The sequence below is a fragment of the Chiloscyllium plagiosum genome, unplaced genomic scaffold (assembly GCF_037043375.1).
Source record: "Chiloscyllium plagiosum isolate Xiang-an unplaced genomic scaffold, Cpla_swu_hap1 HiC_scaffold_12, whole genome shotgun sequence".
NCBI lineage: Eukaryota > Metazoa > Chordata > Chondrichthyes > Orectolobiformes > Hemiscylliidae > Chiloscyllium > Chiloscyllium plagiosum.
Genome location: NW_028270150.1, coordinates 1,907,934 through 1,923,131, shown reverse-complemented (window position 1 = coordinate 1,923,131; position 15,198 = coordinate 1,907,934). Strand labels below are relative to the sequence as shown.

The window sequence follows — 15,198 nt, the reverse complement described above, 5'->3', positions numbered from 1 at the left end:
CTCCCGTATCTGACGCAGTGTCTAAGGAACATACACCCGTATCTGACGCAGTGTCTAAGGAACATGCACCCGTATCTGATGCAGTGTCTAAGGAACATTCACTCGTATCTGATGCAGTGTCTAAGGAACATACGCCCTTATCAGACGCAGTGTCTAAGGAACATGCGCCCGTATCTGACACAGTGTCTAAGGAACATGCGCCCGTATCTGACGCAGTGTCTAAGGAACATACTCCCGTATCTGACGCAGTGTCTTAGGAACATACACCCGTATCTGACGCAGTGTCTAAGGAACATGCGCCTGTATCTGACGCAGTGTCTAAGGAACACGACACTGCGTCAGATACGGGTGTATGTTCCTTAGACACTGCGTCAGATACGGGTGTATGTTCCTTAGACACTGTGTCAGATACAGGCGCATGTTCCGCAGTCACTGCGTCAGATACAGGCGTATGTTCCTCCGACAGTGCGTCAGATACAGGCGCATGTTCCTTAGACACTGCGTCAGATACGGGTGTATGTTCCTTAGACACTGCGTCAGATACGGGTGCATGTTCCTTAGACACTGCATCAGATACGGGTGTATGTTCCTTAGACACTGCGTCACATATGGGCGCATGGTCCTTAGACACTGCGTCTGATAAGGAACATGCGCCCGTATCTGACGCAGTGTCTGAGGAACATGTGCCTGTATCTGACGCAGTGTTTGAGGAACATGCGCCCATATCTGATCCAGTGTTGGAGGAACATACGCCGGTATCTGACTCAGTGTCTGAGGAACATGCACCCGTATCTGATGCAGTGTCGGAGGAACAAGCGCCCGTATCTGACGCAGTGTTTGAGGAACATGCGCCCGTATCTGACGCAGTGTTTGAGGGACATGCGCCCGGACCTGACGCAGTGTTTGAGGGACATGCGCCCGTATCTGACGCAGTGTTTGAGGAACATGCGCCCGTATCTGACGCAGTGTTTGAGGAACATGTGCCTGTATCTGATGTAGTGTTTGAGGAGCATGCGCCCGTATCTGATGCAGTGTATGAGGAACATATGCAGTATCTGACGCAGTGTCGGAGGAACATGCGCCCGTATCTGACACAGTGTCTAAGCAACATGCGCCTGTATCTGATGCAGTGTCTAAGGCACATGCGCCTGTATCTGATGCAGTGTCTAAGGCACATGCGCCTGTATCTGATGCAGTGTTTGAGGAACATATCCCCTTATTTGATGCAGTGTTTGCGGAACATACACCCGTATCTGACGCAGTGTCTAAGGAACATACGCCTGTATCTGACGCCGTATCTAAGGATCTTGCGCCCGTTTCTGACGCAGTGTCGAAGGAACAAGCACCTGTATCTGATGCAGTGTCGGAGGAACATGCGCCCGTATCTGACGCAGTATCTAAGGATCTTGCACCCGTATCTGATGCAGTGTCGAAGGAACAAGCACCTGTATCTGATGCAGCGTCGGAGGAACATGCGCCTGTATCTGACGCAGTGTCTGAGGAACATGCGCCGTACCTGATGCAGTGTTGGAGGAACATGCGCCCATATCTGATGCAGTGTTTAAGGAACATACGCCGGTATCTGACGCAGTGTTTGAAGAACATGCGCCCGTATCTGACGCAGTGATTGAGGGACATACGCCCATATCTGACGCAGTGTCGGAGGAACAAGCGCCCGTATCTGACGCAGTGTTTGAGGAACATGCGCCCATATCTGATGCAGTGTTTAAGGAACATACGCCGGTATCTGACGCAGTGTTTGAAGAACATGCGCCCGTATCTGACGCAGTGATTGAGGGACATACGCCCATATCTGACACAGTGTCGGAGGAACATGCGCCCGTATCTGACGCAGTGTTTGAGGAACATGCACCCGTATCTGATGCAGTGTTTGAGGAACATGCGCCCGTATCTGATGCACTGTTTGTGTAACATGCGCCCGTGTCTGATGCAGTGTCTGTGGAACATATGCAGTTCCCTGATGCAGTGGTTGAGGAACATGCGCCTGTATCTGATGCAGTGTTTGAGGAGCATGCGCCCGTATCTGATGCAGTGTATGAGGAACATATGCAGTATCTGACGCAGTGTCGGAGGAACATGCGCCGTACCTGATGCAGTGTCTGAGGAACATGTGCCCGTATCTGACGCAGTGTTTGAGGAACATACGCCGGTATCTGATGCAGTGTTTGAGGAACATGCAGCCCTACCTCATGCAGTATCTGAGGAACATGCGCCCGTATCTGATGCATTGTCAAAGGAACATGCGCCTGTATCTGATGCAGTACTTGACGAACATGCGCCCGTACCTGATGCAGTATTTGAGGAACTTGCGCACGTTTCTGATGCAGTGTCTGAGGAACATGCGCCCGTTTCTGACGCAGTGTTTGAGGAACATATGCAGTATCTGACACAGTGTCGGAGGAACATGCGCCCGTACATGATGCAGTGTTTGTGGAACATGCGCCCGTATCTGATGTAGTGTTTGAGGAACATATGCCTGTATCTGATGCAGTGTCTAAGGAACATGCGCCCGTATCTGACGCAGTGTTTGAGGAACATGCGCCCGTATCTGACGCAGTGTTTGAGGAACATACACCCATATCTGATACAGTGTCTGAGGAACATGCGCCCGTATCTGATGCAGTATCTGGCAAACATGTGCCTGTATCTGATGCAGTGTCGGAGGAACATACTCCCGTATCTGATGCAGTGTTTGAGGAACATGCGCCCGTATCTGACGCAGTGTTTGAGGAACATGCGCCTGTATCTGACGCAGTGTTTGAGGAACATGCGCCTGTATCTGACGCAGTGTTTGAGGAACATGCGCCCGTACCTGATGCAGTGTCTGAGGAACATATGCAGAATCTGACGCAGTTTTTGAGGAACATGCGCCCGTATCTGATGCAGTGCTTGAGGAACATGCGCCTGTACCTGATGCAGTGTCTGAGGAACATATGCAGAATCTGACGCAGTTTTTGAGGAACATGCGCCCGTATCTGACGCAGTGTTTGAGGAACATGCGCCCGTATCTGACGCAGTGTTTGAGGAACATGCGCCTGTATCTGATGCAGTGTTTGAGGAACATGCGCCTGTATCTGATGCAGTGTTTGAGGTACATGCGCCTGTACCTGATGCAGTGTCTGAGGAACATATGCAGAATCTGACGCAGTGTTTGAGGAACATGCGCCCGTATCTGATGCAGTATCTGAGGAACATGCGCCCTTATCTGATGCAGTGTCTGATGAACATATGCATAATCTGATGCAGTGTTTGAGGAACGTGCGACCATATCTGATGCAGTGTTTGAGGAACATATGCAGTATCTGAGGCAGTGTTTGAGGAACATGCGACCGTATCTGATGCAGTGTCAGAGGAACATGCGCCCGTATCTAATGCAGTGTCAGAGGAATATGCGCCCGTATCTGACGCAGTGTTTGAGGAACATGCGCCTGTATCTGACGCAGTGTTTGAGGAACATGCGCCCGTATCTGATGCAGTATCTGAGGAACATGCGCCCTTATCTGATGCAGTGTCTGATAATCATATGCATAATCTGATGCAGTGTTTGAGGAACGTGCGACCGTATCTGATGCAGTGTTTGAGGAACATATGCAGTATCTGATGCAGTGTTTGAGGAACATGCGACCGTATCTGATGCAGTGTTTGAGGAACATGCGACCGTATCTGATGCAGTGTTTGAGGAACATATGCAGTATCTGATGCAGTGTTTGAGGAACATGCGACCGTATCTGATGCAGTGTCAGAGGAACATGCGCCCGTATCTGATGCAGTGTCTGAGGAACATGCGCCCGTATCTGATGCAGTGTCGGAGGAATATGCGCCCGTATGTGATGCAGAGTCTGAAGACCTGACTCAGTGCTAAAGCACCCAGGGGATACTTCAAGAAAATTGACCAGCCAATGTGTCCAGACTCAGCGAGAGACGAATATAATGATTGTAACAAGGTCAGCCAGGTGGACCTCATACAATATGAGTTTCCTGATTGGGGTTGTTACTCTGGTCCAATCACAGAACCCTGCTGACAGACAAAAAGAGTAGTATCAGACATCCTGACCCACTGAGAGCTGCCTCTGAGGGAGCTGGATCCCCCTGTGTAAATAAAGGGTGACGTGGTGACAGGATACCAGCCTCTGTGGAGTTATTTCAGTATTGTTGGGATTACAGACATATGGCTGCATGGTGATCCGATTTGGTAAATGAATATCCAGCGGTTTTCAGTTTTTAGAAAGGACAGTTAAAAATGAAAAGGAAATGGGGTAGCATTGCTGATTAAAAGAACAAAATATAACACAGGAACAGGCCCTTTGGTTACCAAGACTGAGTCAATGCATAATACCTTTCTAAACTAAAAACCTTTTGCCTCTGTGATGTCCTGTCCACCTATTCCTGCCTATTTGTGTATCTGTCAAGATGCCTCTTAACCTTTGTTATTGTATCATCCTCCATAACACCTTCTGGCAGCACATTTCAGACACTTACCACCTTCTGCGTAAAAAAGTGACCTCTCACATCTCCTTTAAACTTACCCATTTTACTTTAAACCTATGTCCCCTAGTAATTGACATTTCTCCCCTGGGCCAAAGACTCTGACTGTCCATTTTAGCCATCTATCTCTTAATTTTGTAAAGTTTTATCAGATCTCTGCTCATCTTTTGACATACAAGTGAATACAAACCAAATTTGTCTCATCTCTCCTGACAGCTAATATTCTCCAAAATAGGCAACATTCTGGTCAACTATTTTTGTTCCTTTTCCAGAGTCTCCACATCTTTCTGTTGGTGTGGTGACCAGAGCAGGACACAATATTCAAAATGTGGCCTAACTAAAGTTCTCTACAGCTGCAACATAACTTGCCAATTTTTACTCTCTATGCCCCGACCAATGGAGGCAAGCATGCCATATTCCTTATCCACTTGTATTGCCACTTTCAGGGAACTGTGGGCCTGTATGCTTGGATTCTTTTGTGTGTCAATACTATTAAAGGTTCTTCCATTTACTGTATAATTCCCTCCTGCATTAGATTTCCCAAAAGGCATGTGCCATTTCTCTGCTCAAGTCTCTAGCCTATTTATATCCTGTCGTATTTGTAGTGGGCTAGTGCAGGTTAGGTGGGCTTGGATCAGCGCAACATCGAGGGCCAAAGGGCCTGTACTGCACTGTATTCTTCTATGTTCTATGTATCCTCTGGCAATCTTCCTCACTTTCCGTAATTCTCTCAATCTTTGTCTCGTCTGCAAATTTATTAGTCAGGCCACCTACATTCTCCTTCAAATCATTATATATTAGAAACAACAGGGGTCCCAGCACTGATCCCTCACGGATCACCGCTGGTCATCGATCTCCAATCAGAAAGAGTATTCTTCCCCCACTACTCCCTGTCTCCTATGACCAAGTCAGTTTCGTACCCAATAGACAATAGGTGCAGGAGTAGGCCATTCTGCCCTTCAAGCCTGCACCACCATTCATTATCATCATGGCTAATCACCCATCTTACCAACTCCAGATCCCATGTGACTTCACCATTTGTATCAGGCTGTTATGAGGGACCTTGTCAAAGGCTTTTCCTAAATCTATATTGACAATATCTATTAGCTTGTCCTCATCAATCATCTTTAACATTTCCTCCAAAAATTCAATCAAGCTTGTGAAACATGACCTTCTTCACAAAAACCCATGCTACATGGTGGCTCAGTGGTTAGCACTGCTACCTCACAGCGCCAGGGACTTGGGTTCAATTCCTACCTTAGACGAGTGTCTGTGTGGAGTTTGTACACTCTTCCTGTGTCTGCGTGAGTTTGCTTCAGTTTCCTCCTACAATCCAAAATGTGCAGGTCAGGTGAATTGGCCACGCTAAATTGCCCGTAGTGTTGGGTGCATTAGTCAGAGAGAATATAGGTCTGGGTGGGTTATCCTTTGGAGGGTTGGTGTGGACTTGTTGGGCCGAAGGGCCTGTTTCCACATTGTAAGTAATCTAATCTACCTATTGCTGATAAATCCATATTTTTCCAAATGTGGGTCAATCCTACCCCTAAGAATCTTCTCCAATAATTTCCCTACCGCTGATGTAAGGCCTAATGGCCTCTAGTTTCCTAGATTAATCCTGTTGCCCTTCTGAAACAAAGACAATGTTGGCTATTCCACAGTTCTCTGGGACCTCTCCTGTGACGAAAGAGGATACAAAAATTTCATACAAGACCCCAGTAATTTCCTCACCTGCCTCCATTGGCATTCTGGGATAGATCCCATCAGGCCCTACAGTACAGAAACAGACCCTTTGGTTCAACCAGTCCATGCCGAACATAATCCCAAACTATACCAGATAATGGTCCTAGCCCATCCCTCCAAATCTTCCCTATTCGTGTCCTAATGCAAATGTCTTTTAAACATTGTATTGTGCCCACATCCACCACTCTTCAAAGCTCCCAACACCACCTCTTTTTTTTATATTGGCATGACCAAGAATATCAACATAGCCTGCCCACAGCTCACCATCTCTTTTGTAAATACTGTTGCAGAGTTGGATAGAGTACTAATATATTAGGAGATATGAAGTTAGAATTTGGTGTTTATAAAGTGATGGGGGAAAGCATTGTGTGGTTCCTTTAAAAGATGGTGTTTTTTCTGTGCTTAGACATTAAACTATATGTCTGTGAGCAGCAGCTTGGAGGTTTGAAAATGCTCAGAGAGCCTGAACTGAAATATTTGTATTGAAAGGCCAAACAATTAGCAGGCCAGCAACAGGTTTTATCAAGTCAACAGCTTTTGAATTCAGCCAATCAATTTGAACCATGCATTTAGATACCAAAAACCCATTAAATTTAAATCTGATGGTTTTGACAACATAGAGCCAATGGTAAGTAAGAAATATTGTTATGTCACCATGGGTATAAAAAAGGGGATAGTTGTACAGAGACCTCAGAGCTAACAGGTCTCAGCTCTCAAGAGAAATTGGTTCTCACAGTCAACTATGTATTAGAGAAATCACCACCCACATAATAACAGTGAAACGAGATAATATTCCTTTCAGAAAAGTCGGTGGAGAAGCCACAGCACATTCCGAAGGTGTGTAACCTGGCTGTAATTTCAAGAGACTAAATTCTACTTTTTTTGTACATGAGTGGGACTTTTATTCATTGGAACAGCATACCATTAAAATCTTGTTTTATTCAGGAATATTTAGGAGCTAGAAGGGTTTGATTCAGTTTGTTAATAGATTAGTTGTTTTGTTCGCTGTTAGAGTTAGGTAAGTAAATTGTTACTTGTTGATTTTGAAGTGAGTGTCAGGGAATTATTTTATTTAACCACAAGACGTTGCCAAAAAGCAGGTTACATCATTTTTCTAACTGTTTTTACAGATTATAAGGTGAGGTGCTCTTCTTTGGGTTTTTCGGTTTTAGTTCCCAAGGGTGGGTCAACCTCCGCTTTATAACAATACTGATGCAAAGTATTTGTCAAGGACCTCACCCATTTCCTCTGTCTCCATGCATAAATTCCTTCTTTTATCCTTGTGTGGACCTACCATTTCTTTAGCTACCCTCTTGCTCCTTACATATGTTTAAAACACCTTGAGATTTTTCTTATTCTTAATTGCCAAAGGTATTTCAAGGCTCCTTTTAGCCTTCCTAATTTCTTCTTTGAGGGGTCTGTCTGTCTTCACTTTCCTAAACTTTACAGATGCCTAAGCTTTCAATACTCTTGTGATCCAACATTCCTGAGCTTGACATCCTTATCCATCATTTTCACAGGAAAATGCTGATCTTGATCTCCAAATAACTGGCAGCTAATATTCCCACATTCTAGATGTGGATTTACCCTCAAAGAGCTGCCTCTAATCTACATCAGTTTGAGTGAACTGAGAGCTGATTTTTAAAAAAATTCACTCATGGAATGAGTATGTTGCTGGCTAGGCCAGTATTTATTGACCATCCCAGAGAGCAGTTCACAGCCATAGAGTCGTAGAGATGTGCAGCATGGAAACAAACCCTTCAGTCCAACTTATCCATGCTGACCAGATATCCCAATCTAATCTAGTCCCGTATGCCAGCACATGGCCATATCCCTCCAAACACTTCCTATTCATATATCCATCCAGATACCTTTTCAATGTTGCAATTGTACCAGCCTCCACCACTTCCTCTGGCAGCTCATTCCACACATGTACCATCCTCTGTGTGAAAATGTTGGCCCTTAGGTCTCTTTTAAATCTTTCCTCTCTCACTCTAACCCGATACCCTTTAGTTCTGGACTCCCTGACCCCAGGGAAAAGACTTTGTCTATTTATCCTATCCATGCCCCTCATAATTTTGTAAACCACTTTAAGGTCACCCCTCAACCTTCAACGCTTCAGGGAAAACAGCCCTAGCCTATTCAGCCTCCCCCTGTAGCTCAAACCCTCCAACCCTGGCAACATCCTTGTACATCTTTTCTGAACCCTTCCAAGTTTCACAACATCTTTCTGGTAGGAAGGAGACCAGAATTGCACGCAATATTCCAACAGTGGCCTAACCAATGTCCTGTACAGCACAACATGACCTCCCAACTCCTGTACTCAATGCTCTGACCAATAAAGGAAAGCATACCAAATGCCTTCTTCACTATCCTAACCTGCGACTCCACTTTCAAGGAGCTATGAACCTGCACTCCAAGATCTCTTTGTTCAGCAACACTCCTTAGGACCTTACCATTAAGTGTGTAAGTCCTGCTAAGATTTGCTTTCCCAAAATGCAACACCTCACATTTATCTGAATTAAACTCCATCTGCCACTTCTCAACTCAATGGCCCATCTGGTCCAGATCCTGTTGTAATCTGAGGTAACCCTCTTCGCTGTCCACTACACCTCTAATTTTGGTGTCATCTGCAAACTTACTAACTGTACCTCTTATGCTCGCATCCAAATCATTTATGTAAATGACAAAAAGTAGTGGACCCAGCACCGATCCTTGTGGCACTCCACTGGTCACAGGCCTCCAGTCTGAAAAACAGTCCTCCACCACCACCCTCTGTCTTCTATCTTTCAGCCAGTTCTGTATCCACATGGCTAGTTCTCCCTGTATTCCATAAGATCTAACCTTGCTAACCAGACTCCCATGGGGAACATTGTCGAACGCCTTACTGAAGCTCATATAGATCACATCTACCGCTCTGCCCTCATCAATCCTCTTTGTTACTTCCTCAAAAAACTCAATCAAGTCTGTGAGACATGATTTCCCACGCACAAAGCCATGTTGACTATCCCTAATCAGTCCTTGCCTTTCCAAATACATGTACATCCTGTCCCTCAGGATTCCCTCCAACAACTTGTCCATCACCGAGGTCAGGCTCACCGGTTTATAGTTCCCTGGCTTGTCCTTACCACCTTTCTTAAATAATGGTACCACATTAGCCAACCTCCAGTCTTCTGGCACCTCATCTCAGCAAGGGGCCCAGCAATCACATCCCAAGCTTCCCGCAGAGTTCTCGGGTACACCTGATCAGGTCCTGGGGATTTATCCACCCTTTATGCATTTCAAGACATCCAGCTCTTCCTCCTCTGTAATCTGGACATTTTGCAAGATGTCACCATCTACTTCCCTACAATCTATATCTTCCATATCCTTTTCCACAGTAAATACTGATGCAAAATGCTCGTTTAGAATCTCCCCCATTTTCTGTGGCTCCACACAAAGGCCGCCTTGCTGATCTTTGAGGGGCCCTATTCTCTCCCTAGTTACCCTTTTGTCCTTAATATATTTGTAAAAACCCTTTGGATTCTCCTTAACCCTATTTGCCAAAGCTATCCCATGTCCCCGTTTTGCCCTCCTGATTTCCCTCTTAAGTATACTCCTACTTTCTTTATACTCTTCTCAGGATTCACTCGATCTATCCTGTCTATACCTGACATATGCTTCCTTCTTTTTCTTAACCAAACCCTCAATTTCTTTAGTCATCCAGCATTCCCTATACCTACCAGCCTTCCCTTTCACCCTGACAGGAATATACTTTCTCTGGATTCTCGTTATCTCATTTCTGAAGTCCTCCCATTTTCCAGCTGTCCCTTTACCTGCGAACATCTGCCTCCAATCAGCTTTTGAAAGTTCTTGCCTAATACCGTCAAAACTAGCCTTTCTCCAACTTAGAACTTCAACTTTTAGATCTGGTCTATTCTTTTCCATCACTATTTTAAAACGAATAGAATTATGGTTGCTGGCCCCAAAGTGCTCCCCCACTGACACCTCAGTCACCTGCCCTGCCTTATTTCCCAAGAGTAGGTCAAGTTTTACACCTTCTCTAGTAGTACATCCACATACTGCATCAGAAAATTGTCTTGTACACACTTAACAAATTCCTCTCCATCTAAACCCTTATCACTATGGCAGTCCCAGTCAATGTTTGGAAAGTTAAAATCCCCTACCGTAATTCTTACAGATAGCTGAGGTCTCCTTACAAATTTGTTTCTCAATTTCCCTCTGACTATTAGGGGGTCTATAATACAAACCTAATAAGGTGATCATCCCTTTCTTATTTCTCAGTTCCACCCAAATAACTTCCCTGGATGTATTTCCAGGAATATCCTCCCTCAGCACAGCTGTAATGCTATCCCTTTTCAAAAATGCCACTCCCCCTCCTCTCTCGCCTCCCTTCCTATCCTTCCTGGAGCCTTAGTATCCTGGAACATTAAGCTGCCAGTCCTGCCCATCCCTGAGCCATGTTTCTGTAATTGCTATGATATCACAGCCCCATGTTCCTTACCATGCCCTGAGTTCATCTGCCTTCCCTGTTAGGCCCCTTGCATTGAAATAAATGCAGTTTAATTTATTAGTCCCTCCTTGTCCCTGCCTGCCCTGACTGTTTGTCTCGCTCCTTTTCTCAGCTGTACCCGTCTCAGATTGATCCCTTTCCTCACTATCTCCCTGGGTCCCACCCACTCCCCCTGTTACTAGTTTATATCCACCTGAGCAGTTCGAGCAAGTCTCGCTACCAGTCTATTCGTCCCCTTCTGTCACATATTATCCAGATCAGGTAAGGATGGCAGTTTCCTTCCCTAATGGACATCAACCAGATGGGTTTATCTGACAACTGTTGTTAATTCCAGATTTTTTAAACAATGAATTCAAATTCCATGTGGTGGGATTTGAACCTGGATCACCAGAACATTACTTCGATCTTTGGATTAACGGTCCAGCAGTTCCACCAGCCACCATCACCTTCCCTCTATCTTGCTATACCTTTCCTCAACTGCTTACTGAGACTCAGTTTCAGATCTCACTCAGGCGACATGTCAGCTTTACTGTTATTATTACAAATGTTCATCTTTTTCTAGCTTTCAAACTGATGCTAACTGTTCCATTACATTTCACAGGGAAGCCCTTTGACCCCAGCTTGGATATCAGCTGGTCTGTCTACAGTGCAATGTATGAAGTGTTGTTTAGTCACCACTCTGACCACGGTGAGGCAGCCTTCAGGGAGTTCATGCAGCGTTCCATGAACATAATGTCAGTTCTGCCCTCTGTGAGTGTAAAGGTCAGTAAAACATTAGAGTTATGGTACAAGGATATTCTTGTCACAGAAATAATCGTTTGGTGCTGGTTCCCAGACAATCAAAGTACACTGACAAAAACAGAATGTTTCCATTGTTGAAAATGTGAAATAAAAACACAAATTGCTGAAAATACTCCGTTTTGATGAAAGGTTGATGCATGTGTCCCAGAGATGTTCCCTGAAATGCTCTGTGACTTGGTGCCTAATCTCCCTGATGTAGGAGACCACATTGAAAACAATGGACACAGTAGATAAAGTGGGTGGGTGTACAAGAAAATCACCCCTAACCCTAACAAAGCCATGTTGACTATCCTTGACTAGTCTATGCCTTTCTAAGTGACACTTTATCTGATCTCTCAGAATTTATTCTCACAATTTGTCCACTAACAAAATAAAACTAACTGGTCTGTAATTGTTTGGCATTTCCTTTGTACCCTTTTAAAATAACAAAAGCATATTTGCATTCGTCCAGTCCTCCGCACCTCACAAGTCAAGTGAAGATTGGAAAATAATCCTCAGAGCATCTGCTATTCCCTCCCTGACTTCCTCAACATCCAAGGGGACAATCCATCTGGCCCTGGTGATTTATGTACTTTCAAGAATTCCTACTCCTCTAACACTTCTCTTTCATTATGATTATTTTGTCTGATATTTCACACTGTTCTTTCTGGATTATTAAAGCCACATCAACCCTCGTTCTGCTGAGATGTTGTCTGAGAGTGGCTGTTGGTTTGTGTGCTGTTATAAGTCCTAGTGGTCGCAGTAGTCTGGCTGTCAGTTCTGAAATGCTCCTGATGTATGGTAGTGTGGCTAGTCCTTTGGGTTGTGGTATGTCCTCGTTCCGTTGTCTTTCTCTTAGGCATCTGTTGATGAAATTGCGGGGGTATCTGTTTTTGGCGAATACCTTGTATAGGTGTTCTTCTTCCTCTTTTTGCAGTTCTGGTGTACTGCAGTGTGTTGTGGCCCTTTTGAACAGTGTCTTGATGCAACTTCTTTTGTGTGTGTTGGGGTGGTTGCTTTTGTAGTTGAATGTATTTGCCAAAAACGGATATACGCGCAATTTCATCAACAGATGCCTAAGGGAAAGACAACGGAACGAGGACATGCCGCAACCCAAAGGACTAGCCACACTACCATACATCAGGAGCATTTCCGAACTGACAGCCAGACTACTGCGACCACTAGGACTCATAACAGCACAGAAACCAACAGCCACTCTCAGACAACAACTCACCAGAACGAAGGACCCGATACCCAGCATGAGCAAAATCAATGTAGTGTACAAAATCCCATGCAAGGACTGCACAAAACACTATATAGGACACACAGGAAGACAGCTAACGATCCGCATCCATGAACACCAACTAGCCACGAAACGACACGACCAGCTATCCTTAGTAGCCACACACGCAGACGACAAGCAACATGAGTTTGACTGGGACAACACTACTATTATAGGACAAGCCAAACAGAGAACAGCCAGGGAATTCCTAGAGGCATGGCACTTATCCACAGATTCAATCAATAAGCACATCGACCTGGACCCAATATACCGGCCACTGCAGCGGACAGCTGGAACTGACAACCGGAAGCGGCAGATACAAATCACTATAAATGCCAGAGGAAACATCACAGAAGCGCTTCACAGGAGGCTCCCAAGCACTGAGGGTGTCACCTAGACAGGGGACGAAACGTCTGCAACACAAATTCCCAGCTCGACGAACAGAACCACAACAATGAGTCTCCTTTCATTCGGCTTATCAGTATTGTTTAAAAAAAGTCTCTGGATACAATATATAAATTGTTCACTCCCAATGCCCTTTGTATTGTTTGAAACCCAGTTGATATTGGAATAATTACTTGGTGAATCTCCTTTGCATCCCCTCCAGTGTAATCACATCCTTCTTATTGTGTGGTAACCAGAACTGCATACAGTCTCCAGCTGTGGCATTACCGGACCTCCCTGCTCCTTTAGCAAGAGTATTCCTTTTTTACTACTCTGTTAACATGACCTGCCACCTTCAGAAATTTGTGGACAAACACCATAAGATCCCTCTGTTCCTCTGAGTTTCCTAGGGTCCTGCTATTCATCCAGTACTCCTTTGTGTTGTTCCTTTTTCAAAAGTGTATCATCTGAAATTCCCTTCCTAAGGGACATTTTGGGTCTACCTACATCATATGGACTGCAGTGGTTCAAGATGGTAGCTCACCCCTCGACCTTCTCAAAGATAATTAGGAGCGGGTAATAAAATGTCAGCCCAGCCAGTGACATCTACGTCCCATGACTAAATAAAGGAATACCCAAACTTATCAGGATTAAATTCCATTTTTAAAAGTTTATTCATTTGTGGGTTATGGGTGCCCCTAATTGCCCCTTGTGAAGGTGGTGGTTAGCTGCCTTCTAGAACTGCTGCAATCCTCCTGCTTTGGGTTGACCCACTATAGTCCATGTGCTGTGGCTTAACCCACAATGCCCTTAGGGAGGGAATTCCAAGATTTTGACCCAATGACAATGAAGGAATGGCGATGTATTTCCAAGAAAGGATGGGGAGTGGTTTGGAGCGGAACTTGCAGAGGGTGGTGCTCCCATGTATCTGCTGAGCTTGTCTTTTAGATGGAAGTGGTTGTGGGTTTGAAAGGCGCTGTCTCAGGATCTTTGGTGAATTTCTGCAGTGAACCTTGTAGATGGTACACACTGCTGCTACTGAGCATCGGTGGTGGAGGGAGGGGATGTTTTTGGGTGTGGTGCCAATCAAGAGGACTGCTTTATCCTTGATGGTGTCAACCTTCTTGAGTGTTGTTGGAGCTGCGCCCATCCAGAGAAGTGGGGACTATTCCATCACACTCCTGACTTGTGCCTTGGGGATGGTGGAAGGGCTTTGGTGAGTCAGGAGGGGAGTTACTTGCCGCAGTATTTCCAGCCTCTGACCTGCTTTTATGTGGTGTGTCCAGTTGAGTTTCTGATAAATGATAATCCCCAAGATGTTGATAGTTGGGGATTCATTGAATGTAAGGGGCAATGGTTAGATTGCCTTTTATTGAAGATTGAATTGAACTGAATTGAATTTATTGTCCCGTGTACTGAAGCTCAGTGAAAAGCTTTGTCTTGCGAGCAACAGGCAGATCACAGAGTTAAATTGCATAGATAGTAAATAATAGGTAAACAGCGGCAAAAACAAAACCACAGGTACAGGCAAACAATTTGTGAGTTCATTCAGTATTCTAACAACACTAGGGTAGAAACTGTTTCGAAACCGGCTGGTGCCTGTGTTCAGGCTTCTGTACCTTCTCCCCGATGGTAGAGGTTGTAGAAAAACATTGCCAGGGTGGGATGGGTCTTTGAGAATGCTGGCAGCCTTTCCCTGACAGTGGGCCTGGTAGATAGATTCTATAGATGGGAGGTTGGCCTTTGTGATTGTCCGGGCCTAGTTCACCACTCTCTGTAACCGTCTCCGATCTTGAATGGTACAGTTACCATACCGGGTAGTGATACACCCAGACAGAATGCTCTCAATGGCAGACCTATAAGAGTTGGCACGGGTATTCACCGTCATGCCAAATTTCCTCAGCTGCCTGAGAAAGAAGAGACATTGTTAGGCTTTTGGAACTAGTGCATCTGTATGAGTAATATCCCGCCGAAAGTTAATAATGAGTTCTTT

At 45.1% G+C, this 15,198-nt stretch overlaps 1 protein-coding gene across 2 annotated transcripts in view; it reads left to right on the top strand.

Annotated features, from left to right (window-relative positions):
* Nucleotides 1-15,198, top strand: part of LOC148148477 (cytochrome P450 2J1-like) — a 392,174-nt gene that overhangs the window by 65,327 nt on the left and 311,649 nt on the right. For both annotated transcript variants that reach the window (XM_087992371.1, XM_087992372.1), the window contains exon 4: nucleotides 11,361-11,521. In XM_087992371.1, coding sequence (XP_087848497.1) covers nucleotides 11,361-11,521 — 161 coding nt within the window. The remainder of the gene's footprint in view (nucleotides 1-11,360; nucleotides 11,522-15,198) is intronic.